The 24,693-nt window shown below is 49.5% G+C and overlaps 2 protein-coding genes across 4 annotated transcripts in view; one reads left to right on the top strand and one right to left on the bottom strand.

Moving 5' to 3' along the window:
- Positions 1–215: 215 nt before the first annotated feature.
- Positions 216–24,693, bottom strand: part of LRRC74A (leucine rich repeat containing 74A) — a 30,333-nt gene continuing 5,855 nt past the window's right edge. Inside the window, exons 4-14 of the mRNA XM_043473031.1 lie at positions 22,391–22,498; positions 21,239–21,335; positions 18,187–18,236; positions 17,745–17,826; positions 13,829–13,914; positions 13,175–13,369; positions 10,453–10,548; positions 7,823–7,969; positions 3,816–3,923; positions 2,823–2,905; positions 216–351 (exon numbers count right to left, since the gene is read on the bottom strand). Coding sequence (XP_043328966.1) covers positions 327–351; positions 2,823–2,905; positions 3,816–3,923; positions 7,823–7,969; positions 10,453–10,548; positions 13,175–13,369; positions 13,829–13,914; positions 17,745–17,826; positions 18,187–18,236; positions 21,239–21,335; positions 22,391–22,498 — 1,077 coding nt within the window. The 3' untranslated portion in view covers positions 216–326. The remainder of the gene's footprint in view (positions 352–2,822; positions 2,906–3,815; positions 3,924–7,822; positions 7,970–10,452; positions 10,549–13,174; positions 13,370–13,828; positions 13,915–17,744; positions 17,827–18,186; positions 18,237–21,238; positions 21,336–22,390; positions 22,499–24,693) is intronic.
- The window catches only part of ANGEL1 (angel homolog 1), a 70,390-nt gene continuing 45,931 nt past the window's right edge, over positions 235–24,693 (top strand). For 2 of the 3 annotated variants that reach the window (XM_043472620.1, XM_043472616.1), the window contains exons 1-2: positions 241–363; positions 21,190–21,342. The gene's annotated coding sequence lies outside the window, so the exon portion shown is untranslated. Of the gene's footprint in view, positions 364–21,189; positions 21,343–24,693 lie in introns of all 3 variants that reach the window. The other variant, XM_043472617.1, reaches the window with a different exon arrangement.

Below are 24,693 nucleotides of genomic sequence, written 5' to 3'. Positions count from 1 at the left end.
GCACGGTGGCGACTGCTTGCGTGCGCTGACCTTTCCCCCACTGCTCTCCTCCTGTCGCCCAGCAACCCCATGTGCTCCCAATCTGTCTCATGGCTCTTGATGAGGCCGCCAAGGACACGCCCCCTAAAACCGGAGGGTGCTCCCAGGGGAAGGGTAGGCGACCAGCAGCCCGGAGACCCAAGCCAGACTTTATTGGCTGGCTCACAGCCCTGGCCTTGGGGTCTGTCCACCGAGGTTTCAGCCAGCTCTCCGCCTCCTCCCCTGCCACCAGTAGACGTGCCAGGAGTTCTCTGTCGCTGAGACTTCTTTCCAGACCGGACGTGTTGCTATGACCTCGTCATTGTCAAGAAACTGGATTGAAAGGTAAGGGGATAACGCTGAGTGCCGATGTGGCCTCGTGGCTGATCACCGAGAGTATTTAGACAGGCTCGAACCCCATTGAGACCATGTGTAAACCCATCTCTTGTCTCGGCAAAGCAATGAGCGAGGTGAGGTTCAGTGTCTAGACAGGGATGAGGGTGGGTTTGCGTTGTCGGCTTTGGCAGCAGATTCAATTTTAGAGTGTGGACGTGCTCATCCTGGATCCGAGCCACCCAACCCATGTTAGACAAACAGGTGTGCAAACATGACATGTGAAAGAAAGTTGGTGACTATTACTTGAGGCAGCAAAACACTGGGAATGAACTAAGAGTCGGTAAGACAGTCTCCTTCTGCACTATGAAATACCATGCTGTGGTTGAAAAGGCTGAGATGGATCTAAACGTACTAACGTGGACAGTTTGCCAAAACATACTGGGAGGCAAAGCAAGGTCAGAGGACTGTGACGGTGCCGTTCTGTGCGTGCATGTTAGTCGCTCAGTCGTGTCTAACTCTGCCACCCCACGGAATGTAGGACCAAGCGCCTCTGTCCATGGGATTCTCCAGGCAAGAACGCTGGAGTGGGTTTCTGTTTCCTTCTCCAGGGGATCTTCCTGACCCAGGGATCGAACCTGGGTCTCCCGCATTGCAGGCGGATTCTTTACCATCTGAGCCAGCAGGGAAGCTCGGCTAGGCTTCTATTTATGATAAATAAGAAACTCTGTGTGTGTGTGTGTGTGTGTGTGTGTGTGTGTGTGTGTGTGTATGAGGGTCGAATAATGTACAGTAAAATACTCTGAGCCTACCGCATGCCAGGTACTGTTCTACGTGCTTCATTGCCTTTAACTCATTTAATCCTTGAAAGCTCCTGGCCCTATATACAGATGGGGAGACTGAGGCACTGGGAGGCTGGGTAAACTGCCAAGTTCCATAGGAGTGGAGCTGGGGTTGGAACTAAGGTAGCCCGGTCCCAGAGTCTGTGTTTTTAACACTTGGAGAACACACGCACACACACACACACACACATTTCATTGCAAATATGTGGGAAAAGTTCCAGAAACGTGCACCTGGGGTTGTTCACGAGCGCACTCTGGGAGGCAGCAGGAGCTGTGGGGACAGGTGAAAGAGTGCCTTCATTTTCTCCCTACGGCACTTCTGTGGGCCTTGACCTTTTACAAGTAGATACGATTTGTAACGAAAAATGATAATTTCAAGCAACAATAAAAAAGAAAGATGACTCTGCTCTTCAACAGGAACTAACAGAGCTGCAGTGTGTGTGACCTGAGGGGAATTCGAGGTGCCTGCTAGAGCTCCCCACGTGGGTCCCCAGGCCTCAGCTCTGCCTCTCGATGGCCACGTGACCTCAGCCCCGAGCTGGTCTCCAGCCTTCTGCCTTGGGCTCCTCCCACCAGCGTCCCAGGGATCAGGAGGCAGCACTTTAGAGAGGCGGGGTTGGGGGTGGGGGGAGGCCCAGGACTCAGGCCCAGAGTGGGGGGCCCTCGAGGTGGTGTGCACGCCTGAACCACCCTGCTGGGGGCGATGCTTGCTGGATGATGGTGTCGCTCCTGACTAAGAGTACCACGTGCCAGCCCCTCACGTGCATTGTCTCTACTCGATTCTTATGAAACTCCCTCGGGTGCTGTGGTTATCACCCCATTCTAAAGACTTGGAGACTGACAGCCTGCGCACAGCCTCACCCTTACTATTAGAGCCGTGGCAGCGGCTCCTCCACGCGTGAGATGGAGGCACGGACAGAGGTCCTGGGGGAGGACCGCGGGGCGGGATCAGACAGGGGCCTCCTCCGACAGTCTCCTTAGGGCTTCCTCAAGACACGCAGCTGCAGGGCCACATGCAGACCAACGTGCAGACCAGCGGGTCCTGCAGCCTCAGCCCGGAGGTCTGGCACAGGGAAGCAGGTGCCCGGACCACGCAGACCTGGGTCCTAAGGCCGCAGCTGCCCCTTTCTGGCCGCAAGCGCTTGGCTCCGTGCCCGCCTTCACCGAAGCTCCGTTTCACCCCTCACAGGAGGGTGGGGGGCACACTAGTGCCCATTGGGTGCTGTGAGAATCCCGGCGCCTGTGTGCTGACTGGTGGAGTACTTGGCACGTGGTAAGGGCTCACGGATGCCGGTCACTGTTATGACCATTGTCAGGGTCCTTTTCCATCTCTTCAGGGAGTTCAGCCTGAGTCCTCAGCTGCCCGGCTGCCTACGCTCCAGCAGAGTTGAATGACCCGCGGTTTCCCAGGGCACCTCTGTCCCCACCCCTGAAGGGACGCCCCCTCTTCGGGCCTCTGGGGTGCCGTCCACGCCCTCGCTGCCCCTCGCACCACCCCAGGGCCCAGCCCTCGGCTCTGCGTGTCCCCGTCGCCCCAGCGTGGCCCCCGGAGCCCCTGGAGAGACCTGGGGGCCTTCCGGGGGCCAGAGGGGCAGCCCAGAGAGGTCTGGGCAGTGGGGCCGGGCTGACCTGAAGTCCACCATGCCTGTCTTCTCGCCCAGCTTCTTTATCAGCTCCCTGACTTGGTACCGGTTTATGGGGACCTTGTTCTGCTGAGGAGGTGGACAGAACAGGCAAGGTCAGTGGAGCTCTCTGCTCCCCGCCCCGACCTCCCCATCACACACACACACACACACACGCACGCGCTCGCCCGCGCCACAATGCCTCACTCACTCCCCTTGCGCCCACAGCTGGCAACTGAGAGCTCCGAGGGAGCTGAACCCACACACGCTGCAGGGCCGGAAGAAGCGCCCCCCGACACCCAGGCATCACTGCCCAGACCCCAGAGCCCCTCCTTTCAATCTGGGGGGCACTGGGGGAGAAGGAGGTGGGGATCCAGGTGGAGTGGGCGGTGGCGACTTTGCCGCATGGGAAGTCCATCCTTATCTCCCTGGTACCGAGTCTAGCCAGCCTTCTTCACCACAGGCCCGGCTCCGAGGGTCCTATCCCGCGCCCCACCTGGACCCCCCCAGAGTCCTATTCTTGCAGGGCCCATCCTTCCTAGGGGTGCTCTGGAGACAGACCTGTTCACACTTGCATTTCAGGGGGTCCTCAACACCTCCATCATATCCCGCACGTGAAGGTATGGGATTTTGGGCAAGACGATACGGCCAAAGGTAAAATACTGGGGCACTGGGATGTGGTCTCTTATCCTACTCCCTTGTAAAATCTGCCCAGTAGCCAAACGCAATGGGGAGAAAGACCTTGAAGATGAAGAATGTGTGTCTTCAGGCAGCACCTTGGGTCACCAGTGGCATCCAGCCATGCAGTACAGAGAATGACATCAGGGGGTGATGGAGGGAGGCTTAGCCGTCCCTCTGGGTCTCGATAAAGGAGGTGGATCTGCTGGCTTCTCACAGCCACCGGGGAAGCTCTGTGAAGTGTGCGTGCCGTGTCTCTGCCTGTCACACACACGTGCACACACGCACACCCAGTGCCTGCGGACACGGGGCATCCACCTACCTGTATCATGGCTTTCCGGAACTCGCCCACAGGCATCATCAACTCTCCACTAGGGTTCAGGCTCCTGAAGAAGTCCAGGATGGAGATTTTGTTTTGGTCTGCGTAGCTCTGGGAGAAGCAGGAGATACCAGGAGCCTTGTAACATCTGTCCCAGCTCCCCCATCCCCTGCCCCACCTCTGACCCGCACCTGCCCAGACCGAGGTCCGGCAGAACCGCACGTGATGCTTCCTGTGTGTCTGTCCCACCCGCGCTGAGCAGGCTGTCCTGCCGGTCCACGTCCCAAGGGCGGAAGGATCGGCGCTGAGGCTGTTAAGCTCCCACAGCGTGGAGGGACTAGGGCGGTGATCATATGTATGTGCATTATTCAGTTTTGGGGTCGCCCCTGCTAAGACTAGTGGAGACGGTGCTCTGTGGATGTGAGAGGGCTGTTGCCAGCTCAGAGACCCAAAGACCAAACCAGAACCAAGTAGTGGGATGGGCAGAACAGGCTCCTGGAATCCATAGGATTCTCATCATTTTATCCAAATATCCTCATATGGAGACGTATTGTGTTGAGTATTTTAAAAATAATATGTCATTGTTTTCCACTCAAAGATAGTAGCTACTCACATTTTGAAGGTAATTTTAGATTAATAGAAAGAAGAAAATGAAAAATCACCCATAGTCCAATCCCACCGCCCAGAGATAACATCTTGATGTACATTTTTTTCATCTGCCTGCCTATCTATCTAACATCTTTCTACTGTACATACTGTTTAATAAAATGCATTGTATTAATATGTTGTGAACTCACCTATCTATCTATCTAACATCTTTCTACTATACATACTGTTTAATAAAATGCACTGTATTAATATATTGTGAGCTCCTTTCTGGTATCATTAAAGTGTTCTTTTGGTTCCTTTTCAGTATCTTCTGGGTTCTCTTTCTCTCTGACTCTCAAAAGCCCAAAGGCAAGGCCCAGCTGTGCCGACAGGTATTTCTGCAAGACGCCCTTGCTCACAGAGGAATTCCTCGGGGATCACTCCCTGGTCCCTGTTCTCCTCGCCCAGCACCTCCCTCTCTGCTGTACTCCGCTCACCCCACCCCACCCCGGAGTGGGTCCTGGACCCCTATGTCCAATTCCACATCTCCTGCAGCTGTTCGCCAGTCCATGCTGAACCCAGTGACACCTCAATCTGACACGTCCGAAGCAAGCCTGAGTCAGCTGGATTCTGTGACCCCTGTTACTGAGGGCTGCAGTAGCTACACCCACTGCAGTTCCTTCTTAGCCACCTCTACAATGTGTTACAGAGGCTGGAAAACCAAAGACCAGCCTTCCCCAAGCCCTCTTGAAGCTACGGGTCAGAATGAGATGGTTTCACCAAGCTCTTTGGTGAGACGTGTGTGTTACCCGTGTGCTTTGGCAGCTGGGGGGTGGCTTCCTATTCCACAGGCGATTCCTGATTGGGTGGTTTCCTGCCCGAGGCAGAAGGGACAGCCCTCCTGGTAACCCAGTTGGGGTGTCTGGCAACCTTTTCTCGAATCTAAACATAGAGGCTTTTCTTCAGCCCTCTAATGTCTCTGGGGTCTCTTTCTGGTGATCGATTCCTCTTTGCTTAAGCTAGTGGAATGGATTCTGTGGTCTGCAACTAAGAGCCTCGACTGGTGGCTGTCACTTTGGGAGGTGCTTTTGGCAAGACCCAACATAGCCCCTGCCCTGGAGGAGTTCAGTCTTGCGGTGAAAGGGTGAAGCAGAGGGCTGTGGCAGTGTGTCAAGGGCAGTGACTGTTGACCAGGGAACCTGAGAAGAGTTGCCCGAGGAAGGGACACTCAGGTGCAGACCTAGAGAGTACAGAGGAGGGGGTGAGTCACAGAGGGCAGGAGGAGCGGTGTTCCAGGCAGAGGGACCCAGAGATGACTTTAAGGGATGCAAAAAGCAATGGGGACAAATCCAGTGGGGCTGAAATGGGCGGGTGGGGAGATGGGAGGGATGAAGTCAGAGTGGGAGGAGGGGGCAGGGGGCAGCTTCTTCTCCCCATAGGACTTCCCGATTGCTAGCAACATTACCATCATTCTTTTAGTCCTTTGGGCTTGAAATTTGGAGTTATCTTCACCTATTTCCTCTTCCCACAGGTCTCTCTTCTCCCAACACACACAGACAGACACAGACACAGACACACAAACACACAGACACACACACAGACACACAGACACACAAACACACACACACATAGACACGCACACGCAACCACTCACCAAGTCCTGGAGATGCTCCTAAAAGATATCTCCTACATCGGTCCCTCCACTCCCATTGTCATTTCCAGCCAAGTTACCATTCTATATCTAGAATACTACAAGCGTGTCCTCACTGGTTTTCCCATTCTCATATTTACCCCTTTCAGTTCTTTTCTCTCCCTGTTGCCAAAAATACTCTCCCTCAGTCCTGCTGGATTCATATCACACCCTCTGCTCAACAACTCTCCCTGGCTCCCTGCTCCCTGACTCTCCAACCCAACTCTGAGCCTACAGTCTGAGGACCACCGCGTCCAGCCCCAGCCTCCCTTTGCAGCCTTGGTTCCCAGGCTTCCCTGTGAGACCGGAGCCAAGTGGTTCTGTTCCCACCCCTCCAGACACACTGCAAGTGACTGCCTCTCTGCTCCTTTGCTGGTGGGAATCCTCCCTCCGTCCCTCCCTCGGGCTCACCTGCATCCTTTCTGCTTGTCAGGGCCCTTGCCCTAACCCACTTCTGCCAGGAAGCATCCTTTTCTGTTTGCCCAGTCCTGCGTTGACCTCTAGTTTGGATTGTATTGATACTTGCTACCTTGGTCACTTGTTTATTATTTATCATCTGACATTTTCTATTGGAAACGACTGTGTCTATCCCATCTTCCCAGCCAGATGGTTGGGCCCCTGAGGGGAAGGCCTACGGCTTACATTGTATTACATTGTATGTGTGGTCGGGTCTCTCCTCTGGGATTCCTTTTCTATACTGTTTTAAAACAAGGAGCAAGGCCCCCACTTGGCACTAGATAACTCCATTCCCACTCTTCTTGCAAAACAAATTTCTCCTCTGACATCACCTCACTCATAAAGATATAAAGATACTTGATACTGCTTTGCTTTCTAGAACTTTTCCTACAATGATAATTTTCATGTAAGAGCTCTCCTATTTGGTTCTGAAACGAAGGCAGAGCTCCAGTGGCACATGCCATGCGGAACGTGCCTTTGCAGGGCACCCTCCCAGCTCCTGCTGCCCCAAGTGGTAACAGTCCTGCCCCGAGCAGCACGCCCCTCACCGGCACGTCCAGGGCAGAGCCGGCAGTGAAAACCCCCGGCCTGGGTAGTCACTGCTCTGTGAGGTCATTGGACCAGAGGAGCTATAACATCCCTCCCGCTCTAACATTCTCTGAGTTTTATTTCCACTGTTACATCTTTTTCCTCTGACTGCCAGACACAATTTAAGACTGGAGCCAGGAGCAGGTGACCTCTAGATATAAAAGACTTACGGATTTCTCATTAGTTGAAGCCACCAAATATCCACGCTGACCACAGGGTCAGGATGTCTTTGTATCCTTAGCAGCTATTGGAAAGAGCCTCTGTGAATTGTGTGCTAATCACATGCCAGGCATTGTTCTAAGTCCATCATGTAGAGTATAGAATTTAACCTTCATAGCAGCCCTGCTGGGGTGGATACTATTATTATGCCCATTTTACAGGTGAAGAGACTGAGGCACAGAGCACTTCAGTGACTTGTCTCTGGTTGCAATGGAGGAGCCTACCTGGTAGAAATCATCCTGTTCCACACCCCTCCCACTTTAGTCAGTTCCAAGCACTTCCTTTCCTCTGGGAGTCAGGAAGCATTGCTGATGGATCTGAGAGTCAGAGGGGATATCCTGCAGCTGAGAAGTCCCTTGTCAGAGAGGACCGCAAAGATGCTCTGGGGGAGGAGAAATTCTGGGAGCTGAGCCAAAGGTTAGCTCTCTCCAGGGACCCCTGGGGGCTCTTAGAGGGAAGCAGGGCTCACCTGGATCAGTTTCACAGGGTTCGTCCACGTGAAGGGGGTTTTCTTGGCCGAGAGGGCTTGCACTGACTTGTATATCACGTCCAGCTGGGGGTGGATGGCGCACACCCCATCCAGTATTTTCACGAACTGCTCGGACACCAGCACATTCTGCAGCAGGGAGAGAGGGGACCAGTCGGGCGGGGCATGCTGCCGTCATGCCATCTCCCAGACCGGCGGGCTCCCCCCAGGCAGAGCCGCGGGTTGTCTTTTCTAGTTCTTTCTGCAGTGCTGTTCCTAGACTGGGATGGCTCTCCTTTGCTAGAACTGGTGGTTTGGCTTGTGAGTTTCCCGCGCGGTTTGGGTCAGGTGTCCGAGCTGGGCGCTGGTGGCCTGCCACCTACGGTCACCTCACTCTGCTCTCAGGAGGTGAGCCTACTGTCTGTGTGTGACAGACGGGCATGGCTGGTGGGGTTACATGACTGGTCCCCAAGGGCCCTGAAAAGCCCACTTCTACCCCAGTGTTGGTCTTCGGAGCTGAAACCCTAGCAGAGAGCCCCTCGTTCCAGCCATCCTGCCACACATGGGAACCCCCGCCTTGTGGAAGGGCCTCCAAGCCCAGTTAGAGGCTGCAGGAGACCACGTGTTCTGTGTGAAGGTGTCTGATCAAACCTGGCCTCTGTGAGTGTGATCCACCTGCTTCATTCCTCAGCTGTGGCTCTCAGTATCTTTTGCCTTTTCAAAGAACTAAATCCATGCTAAGGGGTGAAGACTTACTCCCTCTCCTTTGTAGGTATTCTAGAGAAAGTTCTAGAAGCATCTACAATGAAGGGATTCCAACGCCACTTAGAGTTATGGTGGCATCATGTGGAGTGGAAAGAGAGACTCCAGCTCAGGGGTTTATATGCCGCCTTGGGGTCTAAACAGCACCACTTCTGACATTCCCTCAGACACCCCAAGGCAGCTCTGGGGTTCACACCTTCCAACCTGCACTGCAGGGGGCTGGGAGGAGCAGAACTCTAATGAACTCTGGACCTGGGGGCTGAGGTCAGAGGCAGCAAAATGGGGTGCGGGTCACAGCTGTAGGATGAGTGGGGAGCAGACCTCCGAGGAGGAAAACCAGGAGCAGAAGAAGGAGCCAGGGCTGGGGAGGAGGAGTCGAGGGAACAAAGTGAAAAGTACAGCAGGTATGTTTTTATGACACTTTATAAATCTGTGGCAAATATAAACCCCATTTTTACTTATTATTCAATTCTAAGAAGCTTGGGTTTCAAACACAAAACATCATCACTGATAGACTTGCAAGGTATTAGAGTCTTAACAAAACCCGTATTAGTGTGGCATTAAGCAAATGTGAAAGGACTTTGAACATTGTGCCTTTACGGAACTCTAGAGTAGGAGGCAGGAGCCCTGGTTTACTCCTTGCTGTGTTTCACACCTGCTGCGTGGTCCTGGGCCAGTGACCTAACCTCTCTGTCTCAGTTTCTTTCCATGTAAAACGGGAAAATGAGGACAAGTAACTTGTTATGGGTTCAATCGTATCCCCCCACAAAAAAAGACGTTGAAATCCTAACCCCTAGTACCTGTGAATATGACCTTATTGAGAAATAAGATCTTTGCAGATGATCAAGTTAAAAATGAGGTCGCTAGGGTGGGCCCTAACCTGATGTGACTGGTGGCCTTATAAAAAGGGGACACTGGGATACAGAGACAGACGCGCACACAGGGAGAGAGTGAGATCTGAGGCTGAAGGCAGAGATCCAGGGTGAGGTTTCTACAAGCCAAGGAACAGCAAAGGTTGTCTGCAAACTACCAGAAGCTAGCAAAGAAGCAGGGAGCAGATTCTTCCTCACAGTCCTCTGGAGGAACCGACCTTACGAACACCTTGACTTTGAACTTCTAGCCTCCAGGACTGTGAGACAATACATTTCTATCTCTTGAGTCACTTGCTTTGTGTACTTTGCCTTGGCAGCCCTATGTCATGAATACATTCTACCACCTCCCAGAGTAGAATTAAACGACTTGGCGCCTATAAAATGGCTTTGGGACCAAAAAAAAAAAAGAGCATAAACTGGTAGACACGTATAGGATATTGTTGGCAGCAGCTCCCACCTCTAGGATGATTCAGGCCAGAGTACCCGCAGAGTGGAGTCACCTCCTCAAGCTTCTCGCCTCCATCAACGTTTTTTTTTTAATACTCAAATACTACTCTGATTAGAGTAGGCTGAGTCATGAAATGAAAACACAGATTTGGACATGTTTTCATACTCAGATTATAAAAATCCTGTGACTGTGGAAGCACTCTAAGGCCCAGAGCCATCCATCGACAAAGCTGACTGCAGACAGGTCTGTTCTGGGATTCCCCCACCTTTGATTCTGCTGTTCTTCCTCTCTGCCCTCAGGCCTGCTCTTGGGGGTGCAGGTCCTGGGTTCCCAGGATCTGGCAAATGGTTTCACACCATGATGTTACTGGCCGACTGGCTACTCCGATGGAAAGCACCCCTGGAGGAGGGCAGAGTTGTACCCCAAAAGGAGTGTTTTTTTTTTTTTCCTGGAGCACTTAGGCCCTGAGGATGAGAGCTGTTGGCATCTGGCCCAGTGGTCATGGTAACTGGCATGCTCCCTTACCGTGAGCGAACCGTTAGATCACTTACAGAAATGTCAATATCCTCCATCTTGGATTTGGGGTTCCTCTTGATGGACAGGATAAGTAGCACAGCCCCATCCATACTTATGGGGTTCAGGAAGAGCTGTGGGAGAAAGGGCAAGGCAGAAGGAGGCAGAGATGGGGGGCAGAAAAGGCTGGTTCAGAGCACGGTGTCCATACATTCCCGTCAAACCACAGTCTATGTCTTCCTTCCAGATTTCTCTGTAAGTACCCATCTCCCTGTCTGTCTGTCTGTCACCCACCCACTCGTCCATCTCACTGCTCATCCGTCCAGCCATCCAACAAACATCGGCTGGGGCCCTGCAACATGCCAGTCACTGGTTAAGCACAGGCAAGCATGACAAGATCTAAAATGAAAATATTTGGTCATTGTAGAAAAAATTTAAAAGCGGTAGAAAAAAAATGTCAAAATCACCTGTATTTCACTAGCCAGAAAAAAAAATCTTTGTGGGCATTTTGCAGAGGCACTTTTTTAGTCTTTGAGAAGTCAGAGTCTCTGAACTTTCCTTGGCGTCCTTGGCCCCCAAGGCTGAGTCCTTGGCAGGCCGAGTCCGTCCTTCTTGTCTGAATCACACCCAGTGCCCATCCAGGCGGGCCAGCCTCTCAGCTTCCTCAGTCACCAGGCAGCCACCTGGAGTGGTCTGCATCACCAAGCTACTTCCACTGGTCAGAATCTGACTCCCTCCTGTCACCTCAGCAGTTCTAGGGTGACTGCCCTCTCGGATGGCGGCTCGTCTTCACTGATTCCTAACTCCTGTTCTTCCACCAGCACCCCCACGCCTGTGACCCCCCCGAGTCACCCCCAAATCTTGCGGGAGTTGGAACCGCAGTAGAAAGCCAGGTAGAGCTGACATCCCTCTGCCTCTTGCTAGCTGACAAGCCACACAGCCTCAGTCTTCTCAACTGACCAGTGGGGCTACTGGAGCTCACTTGGTGGGCTGGGCCAGGAATAAGGAGACAGATCACTTGATACAGAACCTGGCTCAAGAGAGCCCCAGAAAGGGGACCTGTTAATACAAGGCCTCATCTTTCATCAGTTCTCAACTTCCCAGGAGCTTCTATATTATAAATTAGCATCTATAAGCAAATTAACTAAAAATGAAATAAGCATTCATTCATTTACTTAATATTCATTGGGCATCCCATGGACAGAAGTGCCTAGTGGGCTACCATCCATGGGATCACAAGAGTTGAACACAACTTAGTGAGTAAACCACCCAGGACTCTGCTAGGTACACGGGTTATTATAATGGGCAAAACCAAATACGTCTTTGTCCTCAGGAAGCTCTCATGCTAGTGGGTGACAGAGAAGTCACTCCGAACGAGAATATAAAGGGGAACTCTGGTGAGTTCTGGGAGAAGGGGTAAACAGGATCTGAGGGTTCCCCGGGGGTCCCTAGGGAACTGGGGCTCCCACTGTGTTCCGAGGCAGACCAGCAACTGAGGCCAGTCGGGGGAGCACTGTGGGCTGAGGAAGTGGCGTGGGCAAGGTCCTGCAGGGAGGGAGATGGAAAAAGCCCCTGCGGTCTCCCCTGGTGGCCCAGTGGTTAAGAAGTGAAAGTGAAAGTCACTCAGGACTCCCAGCAACCCCATGGCCCATACAGTCCATGGAATTCTCCAGACTACTGGAGCCTTTCCTTTCTCCAGGGGATCTTCCCGACCCGGGGATCGAACCCAGGTCTCCCACATTGCAGGCGGATTCTTTACCAGCTGGGCCACCAGGGAAGCCCAAGAATACTGGAGTGGGTAGCCTATCCCTTCTCCAGGGGATCTTCCCGACCCAGGGATCGAACCAGGGTCTCCTGCATTGCGGGTGGATTCTTTACTAGCTGAGCTACCAGGGAAGCCCATGGTTAAGAAGCTGCCTGCCAAGGTATGGGGTGCGGGTTTGATCCCTGGTCCCAGATAATCCCACATGCCATGGAGCTCCTAGACCCTTGCACCACAACTACTGAAGCAGCCACCACAATGAGAAGCCTGTGCACTGTAATGATGGGCAGGGCAGCCAAAAAAGTTAAAAAAAACAAACAAAAAAAGACCCTGAGGCATTGGCTAGAGCCTAGGAGTTGGGGGGAGGGTAGACTTGAAGCACCCTGGGGGAGAGAACTGGGTTTGAGCGATGGAGGCCCTGGGGGGATGGGGGATTTAAGCTGGAGAAGAGTAGGTAGGTGTGGGGTTAGAAGCCAGATTTATACTCCAAACACACACTCTGGCTGCAGTGCAGAGAAAAACTAGAGGGGGGGATTCCCTGGCAGTCTAGCGGTTAGAACTTAGCACTTTCACTGACCGCCCTGGGTTCAATCCCTGGTTGGGGAAGGAAGATCCTGTAAGCCACTTGGTGAAGAAAAAAAACCTGGAGGAGACCCAGATGGGGGAAAGGAAAACCAGTTAAGAGACAAAGTGCCATCTGGTGTCAGGTGCAAGTGGAGGGTGTGACATTGAGTTTACAGAATAAAGACAGCCAAGAATGTAGATTTTTCTCTCCAGCAACATCCCAACCCACTCCCGCTCCCCTTGCCCCAACACACACAGATACACACGTGCGTGCACACACAGGGATGCAGGGACACAAACACAGATGCACAGTCACTGACGCACACATGCATGGGTACAGACACACAGAGATATGCACGGTTACACACACATGGAGCCGTGCACACACACATGTACACACAAGCTGTCCTGCCCCCAGCCCGGGTGAAGACTACCTTCAGAACTTTGAGGCTTTCATTCAACTCCAGGGCTCTGCTGATTTTGGAGAGCCCGTCGTTGGTGATGTTGTTGCTGCTGAGGTCTAGGTAGGTCAGGTAGCTGTTGAGTCTGAGGACCTCCCCTAGGGCCGCAGCCCCCTCGTTCCCAAAGCTATTCATGGAGAGATCGAGTTTCTTCAGCGACACGTTAGACTGCAAGGAGAAGGGAAAACAGTGCCAGCATCAAGGCTGCAGGCAACTCACCCAGCCAACGGGCCCCCATTTTTGACCCCGGCCGGCTTCCAGACAGAGTGCTCAGTGGTCCCCGGGAGAGGGACGGCCAGATCTTTCCAGATCCCTCCCAGCTGGGCTCAGAGTCTCAGAGCTCATTCTCTTTGGGTGAAGGCCATTCCCTTCGCCCCGAGTTAAACTGCCCCTTTGAAGTTGCCCTCAAAGGTGCATATGAGGCCCCAGTAGGGTGAGTTTACTGGGGAGGGATTTGTACTAAAGAGGGACATGTGTTCAGGAGGCAGACTGACTGTGCAGGGCACCCGAGGAGGTCTCAGTAGACCATCCTCAACGGGGACCGTGGAGAAGGGGTTCAAGATGGCGGACGGAGGGCCTGGTCATCCTCACCCGGGCTCAACCCTGGCTCCGCTCCCGCAGGCTTACCCGGAGACCATTGCATAAGGCCACCATTCCCCGGATGTAGAGGTGGTTCCAGCTCAGATCCAGTGACTGGAGCCCTACATTGATGGCTGAGGGAGGGGAGGGTGTCATCTCAGCCTCCCCACCTCCCAGAGAACCCAGGCTCCAGGTTGGCCTGAGATCCATGAAATTGGGGGTAAGAATGGCTCAGTCCTCATGCAAAGCAGAACGCTGAGGCAATAACTTGTCAGTTATCCATTTAAACCCCAAATTACAAGGTGACTCCCAACGCCACAGCAATTGTACGTTGCAGGTGGCAAACACAGGATGCACTCTGTACTGTCTGGTCACAGACATTTTCCTACCAAAATCTGTTTACTCCATCTCACGGCAATATCACCCCTGAGACTCTTCCAAAGGAGACAGCATAGTAGGTAAGAAGAGTGACAGGCTTGCAGATGTTTACCATGGCGTCGCTTACAAAAGCAAGGTTTGTGACTCACGGGGAGGGGTAAAGCATAACACAAATGTCCACCTGGTGGAAAATTACACAGTCGTTAACATAGATGGAGACAGCATGGGAAACAGGGGTTGTGTTTACATAGGGAGACTCTGGTGGGCAAGGTGTGTTCTATCACATGGAGACTGATGGGAGCAGTGGAAGCCACAGAATGTCCATCCAGGAGAACTTTACGGATACAGCCAGGTGGAAGTGGGGCGACATCAGGCTTGTCTGGAAGTTGGGTTTGCACCGAAATTGCAATTTTTTTTTTAAACTTAAAGATGCTTTTGATCACAGGCTACATAGGGCTGGGAAAGCATTCTAAACACATCACCATTGTCATTTTTATCTGGGGAGGGCGGATGTGCTGAGGACACTATTGGGGAGGGAGACTAAAGCGCTCTTGAAGGACACTGAGTGGGAGGAACTGCCTTCAGGCCCAGGAAAATGTGTTTTTGTTTTATTTTTTATGGACAGAGCGCTCTGTACTGATCATGTCTTTCCCTTGTGTCAACCACCAGGACAGACTTTCAGGGAAGTGCACACCACCTTCTGTTATATTGAGAACAAACTTTTCTCCTGCTTTCATTCTCTCCCTACCTGTCTCCCTCAATCTCTTCCTACCCTTCTTTCCTCTTTTGTGCCATGTCCCCCACTTAAGTTATACCTTGCACTCCTGCCCCTCTTAAATGACCACAAAATTAAAAATTTAATTCTGTTCTCACCACTTTCTAGCTATGTGACCTTAGACAGAAGGCAGAGGTTCTCTCAGTCATGTCTGACTCTTTGCGACCCCACAGACTGTAGCCTGCCAGGCTCCTCTGTCCATGGGATTCTCCAGGCAAGAATACTGGAGTGGGTTGCCATTCCCTTCTCCAGGGGATCTTCCCGACCCAGGGCTCAAACCTGGTTCTCCCACATTGAGGCAGATTCTTTGGCTTACTTATCCTTCCCTTACTTCTGTTTTCTTATCTATAACATGGGAATGATAACCTTTACAAAGTTTTTTTTTTTTTGTAAAGATTGATGTAAAGAGCCTAGCGTGATGCTTGTCACATAGTAATCATTTTATATTTGGTAGCTTTAATACACAAAAATTTTTAAAAGCTGCATATATAGTATGGTGACAACGATACTGAAACAGAAGTTTGTCTGTCTCATTTTAAATTTATGTTTTAAATTTTAATTTTAAAACGTTTGACAATTAGTTTTCAAAGGGAGACTCAAACTGCCCAATAGTTCATTTACACGTTGCTCTTCCGTTCCTTCCTCTCTAGCTGAAGATCTTGCCTCATTGCCTCGCTGAGGAAACGGCAGCGGTGGGGTGAGAGAGCTCCACGCTCCTAAAGTGCTGTCCCAGCCCCACTGCCCCCCACACCCACTCTTGGGCTCCCCCCTTTTCAGTGAGTGATGGCTCCCTACTGCTCTCAGGCTATCCCTCCATCTTTGTTAAAGATGCTATTGCCTCCTGTCTTTTCAAGGACTTCGCTCCTATGATTATCTCCTCCTCCTCCTTCATCATCAGGTTCTATTTCTCTTCTTCCTATCAGCATTTCCTGTCCTTGCACACCTTCCTGGACTCTATGCCCCCCATCTTTCTGTTCCAGCCGAGTCTCAGTGGAGCGCCTGGGGTTGCTTACATGGCCATTTCCACTTCTTTGCATCTCATTTTTAGCTCAACCCACTCCAGTTGGGTTTGCATACTCCCTCACTAGTTATTTCCATGCTGGCAAGTCCTGTGGTCACTTTTCTGTCTTCTTATTTGACCTCTAGACAACATTTCACCCAGCTGCCCACCTCCCCCTTCTTGAAAATACTTCCCCCCACATGGCTCCTTGGTACCTCACTTTCCCTGCTATTTGACTCATCACTCCCTCTCCAGCTCCTCCTCCTCTGTGACCCCTTAAAATGTTGGAGTGACCCTGGGGGCCACAGGATGGATGGCCCCCTACTCAACTCTGTCTGTACTCTTCGCCCGGACAACCTCATCTGGACACGTGGCTTTAAATACATCACAAATATGTTTCCAGTCCTGACCTGTTCTCCACGCTCTGAACTGACCCAGCAAGCCACCTTCCTGACATCTCCCTGTCGGCATCAAATGGGCATCAAAAGCCCTTCCTGGCCAAAAGCAGACACCTTGACTCCTAACTCCTGCCCCTCCGTACTGTGACTCCCTGAGTTTCCCCCACTGAGTAAACACCACCTCCATCTCACCAGGAACTGAAACAGAAGAATCACGAATCTATCTTTCTCTCTCCCTTTCCCTCCCTCTTCACATCAGCAAGTCCTTTTGGCTTTACTTCCAGAGCATATTCTGAATCCATTCCCTCCTCGAGCCTCCTTGTTGGGCTCACGGTGTGGTCCTGTCCGGGTCTGGAACACCATGTCTCCCTCCTCCCCTCCTGTCCTCCTCGGATGCAGGTGTCACGGAGCTTCCCTGGGCGGTTTTCTCTCCCCTCCCCGTCTAGATTAGCGCTCTGTCCCCACTGCTAGGAGTCCTCTCTGGTTCTACTCATTTCCCCAGGAGTGAACATTTAAGGTTTTTTTTCCTCCTCTTTTATAACACTTTCGTTATAACCAACCTCCTCGGACAGCTCTCTCTGTATGCATGAGACCTTCTCTGAGACACCTATAGAGGTGAACTGCGTCACAGAATATATACATTTCCAATATATTACTAAATGTAGCCACACTGTTCTCCAAAGTGCCTTTATCTAGCAGACTTGAGAGTGTCCCTATTTCTTGTTCGTTTTCGCCGCCATTGATATTCTTGGACGGGAAATTTTCACAGCTCTGCTAGATGACAAAAGAGATCTGTTTGTGGTTTTCTTTTGTATGTTTTTAATTACTGAAGATTGTGGACACTTGGTTTTCTTTGGTCACTATCCATATGCTTTGGCCAGTTTTTGTTTTTTTTTTACTGGGAGTATTTATCACTGACTAATTGAGCTAGAGGACGTTTCATCAGTATTCTGAACAGTAATCTTTTATATTTTACAAATGTTCTACATTTCTACTCCCTAACTAGTGCTTGTCTTCTATCATTGCCCCACAATTTCTTTTATCATCTGAAAGTTTAAACTTTACTGTTGTCGAATGTATGAATCGTTTTTGTTGCACTTTCTGCCCACTGTTTTGTTACAGTGTCTGCCCATTACTGTTTAATAATCTTTAGCCTCCCTGAAGTCATCTCTGTATTACTTCTCATAGAAACAAGTTACTTCTATGTTACTCTAATCTAATCGTTTTAAAGTTTTTTTACTTCCCACATTCAGATGTTTGCTCTGTTCAAAATGAATTTGGGGCATCGTTTACATTACTTTTTATAATCAGAACTTTCAATAACAATAAAAAAACAGGAGATGAGCTCTGACAAGCCATCCTACCCAACGTCCCTCCCTTTTCCGGGCTCCTCCCCTTCGCAGCAGGACTCACCTAGCATCTGCCCCAGGTACTCGCCTGCCTTATCACAGAATTGGTTGTGACTGAGATCCAGTGATTTAATTCTGTAATTGTTCTAGAAAAAGAAACAGTGCAGAAAAAGGTGATTTTTGTCTTCTCTGTCTTCTCTGCAAATGCCTCACTTAGAACACTGTGATGGGGGCCTGCGTATGCTGAAAATTAAGTAGGCTAGTGTTCTTAGATGGAGGACAATTTCTTGTTCATTTCCTGTAGAACTGTTGATGATTGCTAGGAGAATTTAGCACCATCCAAACAGTCCTACCACTTGCTGAGGCTTTGATAGGACTGGAGTCTGAACACTCAGCAGCTCCCTACACCAGGCAAGTGGCCTCACTCCTTCCTGACGCTCAGAGCCACCCACGTCCCAGCGGCATCGCCCATGCGGCTGGCTGCACCCGCACCCCTGGCTTCTTACCGACAAGGCTTGACAGAACAGTTCTGCAGATTCTTCCTTGAAGTTATTTCCTGCAGGGAAAGGGGGCATTAGCAACGTTCTTCAGACTAAGGCTCCCTAACCCTCCATATCCTAGTCCTGCCAGTTTCTTGCCTTTGGAATAATTGAACATGGAAAAGGCGGCAAGTCCAGCAAGGACGTCCCGTGTAGCACGTGGAACTCTGCTCCGTGTTACGTGGCAGCCTAGGTGGGAGTGGGGTTTGGGCAAATGCTTAAAGCAGTGTTTGGCCACAGAGGAACACACGGGAAGAAAGGCAGCTCGTTACCATCTCTTTAATGCTCCTTCCCTTCTCTCTATGCCATGACTCTGCAGGGAGTTTCAGAAATTAGTACACCATGCCCTGTGAATCCACTGATGGCATCAACTCCTGGCCTTGTGCCTAAACTCTGATATTCTAAAAATGCTAATTCAAGTCTAAGCAGCAGAGTTGGGACTGGAGAGATGAATGAAGCACTTACCGTGCGTGCAAAATTGAAGAGGTGCCAAAAATCTCGGTAATCGCGATGAGTAACATCTTAATAGTTTAAAATGCAAATCAATGCAAAAAGATCTATGATGAACCAAAGTTTAAATAAAAGCAGGATCTGACCCTGTACTTCACCCATTCTGTCCCTGTGGGATCCTGTGGTTTAAAGTGTTGATATTTTTCTTCACCATGGATTTATCTTTGTATTAATTCTGGCTTTTAAAAATGTTGCTTTAAGATGTTATTTACTTGGTTACTGAGTTTTTTGTTGACCCTTAAGTTCTGTGGCTGAGGCGAGTGCCTTCCCTGTCTTAGCCTAGCCCTGGCCCTGCTAAGGAATCTATTGATAAAACACTGGTGATTTGGGGGGGATAGATGACACAAATTCTTATCCCTAAATTTCTCCTTTGAAAGCTTAATAAACCGTATGTCTCTAGCACTCAAAAAGTGCTTGGCACATAGCAGTGCTCAGTTAATCCTGAATGAATGAATGAATCCACTGAAACACAAATATTTTCTTGGTTGTTTCTGGCACCAGTGCAATGAAATGAGATGACAATCTAGTCAATGTATAAACTTATGTAATCTGTTACTCATATTGTTGTATTTATACTATTTGTTACCTGTCCTGCATCAGCTGTAAGAAATTGTTTGGAAGATAGATGAAAAATACATATTCTTAGCCTTTCCCCCTAAAGATTCTGATTTAGCAGCCTGGGATGGGGTTGGGAAGTTTGTATTTTCGCGGAGAACTTTCTGGATTAATGTTATATTAGAGGTCTTAGCCAATACAACCAAAAAACTCTCCAGGAGCCATAAATATTGGAAAGAAGAGACAAAAACTTCCATTGTTTGCAGACACGATCACCTACATAAATAATCCAAGAATATTAACAAAATGTCAGAACTAGTAAGATAATTCAATAAAATGATTGACAGTAGGCTCAACGTACAAAAATTGATAGCTCTCATACATACCAGGAATAAGTAATTAGAAAAAGTGGTAGAAAAAACATTCTATTCTCATAAGAATGAAATGATAAAGACCTAGACATAAAGCTAATATGAAATATGCATGACTAATAATGAAATAAAACTATAACAATTTATTGAAGAACATAAAAAAACCTGATGAAACCAAGTTCTTAAACGAAGCTGTTCAATATTTTGAATATGTCAGTTCTTTCCTGAATTAACCTAGAATATTAAATATAACTCCAACCAAAATCCCAATAAGTTTTTTTTTAATATAACTTGACAAAATGATTTTAAAATTCACCTGGAGGAGAAACTGTCTAAGAATAACCAAGATTACTTTGAAAAAGGTCAAACTTTGTCCACTCAAATATCAAACACATTATTGTTGTTGTTTAGTTGCTAAGTCATGTATGACTCTTTTGCAGTCCCATGGACTGCAGCCTGCCAGGTTCTGTCAATGGGATTTCCCAGGTCGAAATACTGAAGTGGGTTGCCATTTCCTTCTCCAGGGTATTTTCTCAACCCAGGATCAGAACCTGTGTCTCTTGCATTGCAGGTGGATTCTTGCACTGCAGCGCCACTGGGGAAGCTCAAAACATATTAAGATATCTAATATAAGCATATAATATAAGTATAAAACTAATATATTGAATATTACATACTTGATGTATTTCATAAATTTCAACTAATTATAACATATTATAATTTTAATATTTTAAACAAATACTAAAATGGTACAATGTTGACATAGAAATAGATAAATGAAATGGGATAGAGACTCTAGAAAGGAATCTATATTTATATGGCAATTTAATATATGATGGACTTCTCTGGTGGCTCAGACGGTAAAGAATCCGCCCGTAACACAGGAGACCCAGGACCGATCCCTGGGTCGGGAAGCTCCCTTGGAGAAGGGAATGGCAGCCCACTCCAGGCCTGGAGAAGCCTGGTGGGCTACAGTCCATGGGATCGCAAAGAGTTGAACACGACTGAGTAACACACACTTTAATATATGTTAAAATGGCATTCAAGTTAGTCAGTAAAGGATAAGTTATTCAATTAATGAAGCTGGGCACCTGGCTATGAATTTTAGCTAGGTGAAAATAACACGTATGATTTCTACCTAATGCCATGAACAAAAGTAAATTCCAGATATATTGAAGATGTGGGGAAAAAAATTACAAAAATATTTGAAGAAAATAAAGGAAAATACTTCAAAATCTGAAGTAGGAAACAGTTTTTAAGCAAGACTACAAAAATTAAAACCGTAAAAGAAAAGACTGATGAACCTGACAAGAGTAAATATATAAACTTTCATATAAGAAAGCACCATGTGTGAGTGCTAAGTTGCTCAGTGGTGTCTGACTCTTTGCTACCTCAGGGACTGCAGCCCACCAGGCTCCTCTGTCCATGGAACTCTCCAGGCAAGAATACTGGAGGGGGTTGCCATGTCCTTCTCCAGGGGACCTTTCCCACTCTGGGACTGAACCTGTGTCTCTTGCGTCTCCTGTATTGGCAGGCAGATTCTTTACCACTGGTACCACCTGGGAAGCCCTTCATAGGCTCACCTGAAAGCTGAAGACTGAAAAGCGAAGAGGTGTTATTCTGGAGGAACTCGGAGAGGATTCTGGCCCCCTCCAAGCCGAGATCATTGTCGGAAACATTCTAAAAGGCAAGAGAACACTTCTGTGTGTAAAAATCCCACCAAAGGGCCCTGGTTAACAAATGATGGGGGTGGGGGCTTCCTTGAGGCCTGTCCTAAGGGCATAAGGTTGGGTAGAGAGAGCAGGTGTTAGGTGAAAGGATCGGAAGGGTTAGGAGGGTTAGGGAGGTTAAAAGGAGGAGGAGGAGGACCGGACCCCTGGTTTTTCTGATGTTTCATGGCGAGGCCCTAGGCTGGTCTCAATTCTCTGAAGCTGACCTCAAAGACTCCCCCCACCTCCCCAGTTTTGCCCTGGTATTTTAGATAAGCACATTGCATCTTTTTTTTTTTTTTTTTGGAAACCCAAGACGACTATTTGGAGGGTTTAGTATGAAACAATTGAAAAACAAATTAAGAGCAAGCAATGATTGTAATTCCCTTCATTGGTTCCTGAAGCATGAATTACTGTCCTCGGAAGCAGTTGGGGTATAAATGGACACAGTCCATTCATGGGAGGGACTAGTGGGCTAGTGGGGCTAGACTGAGGGGCTAGTGGGAGGGACTTTATATAACTTCGTCTTTTATTATCTTGGTTGTTTTTTCCCCTTCTTTTTTCAAGTTTTAAAATTGTAGTAAAATAGACGTAACACAACATTTGCCATCCTAACCATTTTGAAGGGTTCAGCTCAGTGGGCTGAAGTACATTCATGCTGGTGTCCAACCATCACCATCATCTATCTATGGACACATTGTATTTTATGAAACTATCTCATGACTTTATTTTCTTTAAGAAAGTTCACGTTAAGGTAACTCGAAAGAAGTTTGTCCATTTAGGGACTTGTGAGGTCAGATGGAAGTAGTTTCTCAGGGTTTCCTGTGCCCACGGGGAATGCAGAGTCCCTGGTCAGCCTCTTAGGTGTGGAACCTCCTCTGAGAAGTCACTTTTAGTGGGGAGGAGTCCCCTGATTGACAGCAGAAAGCCTGGAGGCAGGGCTCGGGTAGGGGTCTCCGGCTTGTCTCGAGTGGATTCTGAGACCCTAAGTGTGGAGGCAGGAACGGGCAGAGCAGGGCACAGTACTATCTCCTGCAGGTAGTAGTTTTCCTGCAGCATCTCCACCAGGCTCAGGATGCCCTCCTGCATGATGCAGTTGTCCGCCAGCTCCAGCGTGAGGACAGTCGTGTTGGACTTCAGCCGCCACGAGGGGAGGGGGAGAGAGAGAAAGATGGATGGTGACAGAGTCAGTTCCCTGCCTTTGCCCAGAACCCGTCACCCCTCTTGAACATCCCGGCCAGGTCAGAGGGTATGGAGGTGCAGGCTAGCAGTTCTGGAGCAGCAGCTAGCAACAGGAGAATAAGGCAGGGGGACTGAGTTTTGTTTTGTTGTTGTTGCTTCGTCACTAAGTCATGTCCGACTCTGAGACCCCTGGTGGACCACAGCCCGCCAGGCTCCTCTGTCCATGGGATTTCCCAGGCAAGAGTACTGGAGTGGGTAGCCATTTCCCTACTCCAGGGGATCTTCTCGACCCAGGGATAGAACCCATGTCTCCTGCATTGACAGGTGGATTCTTCACCACTGAACCACCAGAGAAGTTTTACTAGGACATGCTTCTTTTGGGCACCTCCCTCCCCAAAAAGGGATTCCCAGGGGGGATTTAGAAGAGGGACATGACACCAGAGTCCTGCAAAGGGGAAGGCACAAGGGTGAGGGGAACAGATTTTAACCATTTAGCCTCGAGGAAAGAGGCCTCTGACCTCCTCCAGGATTAAGGAGAACGTGGTACATTTCAGTTCAGTTCAGTCACTTAGTCGTGTCTGACTCTTTGTGACCCCATGGACCGTAGCACGCCAGGCCTCCCTGATACATTTAAGAAGGGTATTTAAGCCTAATACATCTCCTGTGCCATCTTGCTCAGAGGCCTCTCTTCTAGTTTAGGCTTAAGGCTTTTCTGGACTCTCTGATAGTCAGGCTGTTTGGAGGGAAGTGGAGCTTAAATCCTTTTCTAATTAGTTTTTTTTTTTTTCATTTATTTTTAATAGTTGGAGGCTAATTACTTTACAACATTGTAGTGGGTTTTGTCATACATTGACATGAATCAGCCATGGAGTTTTTATTGGCGTCTAACTGCTTTCCAATGTTGTGTTAGCTCGTGCGGTACAGCAAAGTGAATCAGCTCTACCCCCTCTCTTTTGGAGTTCCTTTCCATTCAGTCGCTACAGAGCATTCAGCAGAGTTCCCTGTGCTACAGTGCGGTCTCATTAGTACCTGTGTTATACATGGTGTCAACAGTGTATACATTGCAATCCAGTCTCCCAATTCTTCCCCACGCCCTTCTCCGTTGGTACTGGTTCGTATTAGAACCTAACTCTTAAATATCTACATCCAAGCTAGTCCGCATTCCCACAGGGAACAAGGCAAGTGGAAATGACTAGCACTGCAGCCAAAGGGACTGGGGTTCGCTCTAACCAGAACTTCCGTCCTTCCCGTCCCCACCTCGTTCCCTGTGCAGAAAGGCAGAGAGAACAGACTCATCTTTGGACCTGAGCATTTTCGAAGTGCACAAAGCCGTGGGAGAAGTAGAATGTGGTAGGAGCTCTCATCCCAAGCCAAGGGAGAGTGTCACAGGGTGAATTACAGCCACGCAGGAAGGTCCCCCGGGGCCTTCAGGAAGTGTCTTCTGGCCTCAGCTCTCTGCGGGGAAGGGGTGGTGGTGGCAAAATTCAGTTGGGCTCAAAGGCAAGTGAGCTGGCTCAGGGGGCCTCCCAGTCTAGGCATCACTTGGCAGAAACTGGGACTGAAGGACCACTTTCAGAGTCGTCCTGGGGGCCAGCACAGTGCGTGGTGTGGTGGGTGGGCCCGACCGCCAAGTCCATCCACATTCATTTCACAGGGGTGAGTATCTATTTGTCACCCTCTCTGCCAGCTGCTGAGGAAATGGATAATCAGAAACCATCCCTCCTCTGCAGGGGGCCCACAGTCCACTAAGTGCAGGGGCATGGAGATGGGCGGAGGAGGGATAGACCCCGAGACGTATGAAAATGACCCCTGCTGTTGGCGTGCTCTTCATCTAAGCCAGGGGAGAGCACGACTTGTCAGAAGTTCAACTGTACTGGAGATATCAGTAATAATTAAAAGTTCAGTCCATGGGAATGCCACAATGATTAATTGTCAAATGGGCGATACAGAGAATCAGAGGAGAAAAACTCCCCCTAAATAGAAACTGCTGTTCCTGAGAGCCAAGTGGCCTAAGTCCTGAGTGGATTTCATTATATTCCACTTTTTTTCCCCCATGAAGCTCATGATGTAATGGTGCATTCCTAACACTTCATTAATCAGTCTTTCAACGCTCCATGAATTTCAGGATGGCTTTGTTCTTTCTCTGC

This window comes from Cervus canadensis, chromosome 6 (assembly GCF_019320065.1).
Source record: "Cervus canadensis isolate Bull #8, Minnesota chromosome 6, ASM1932006v1, whole genome shotgun sequence".
In the NCBI taxonomy this organism is placed as follows: domain Eukaryota; kingdom Metazoa; phylum Chordata; class Mammalia; order Artiodactyla; family Cervidae; genus Cervus; species Cervus canadensis.
Note: the sequence above shows the minus strand (reverse complement) of the source record. Positions and strands in the feature narration are given on the sequence as shown.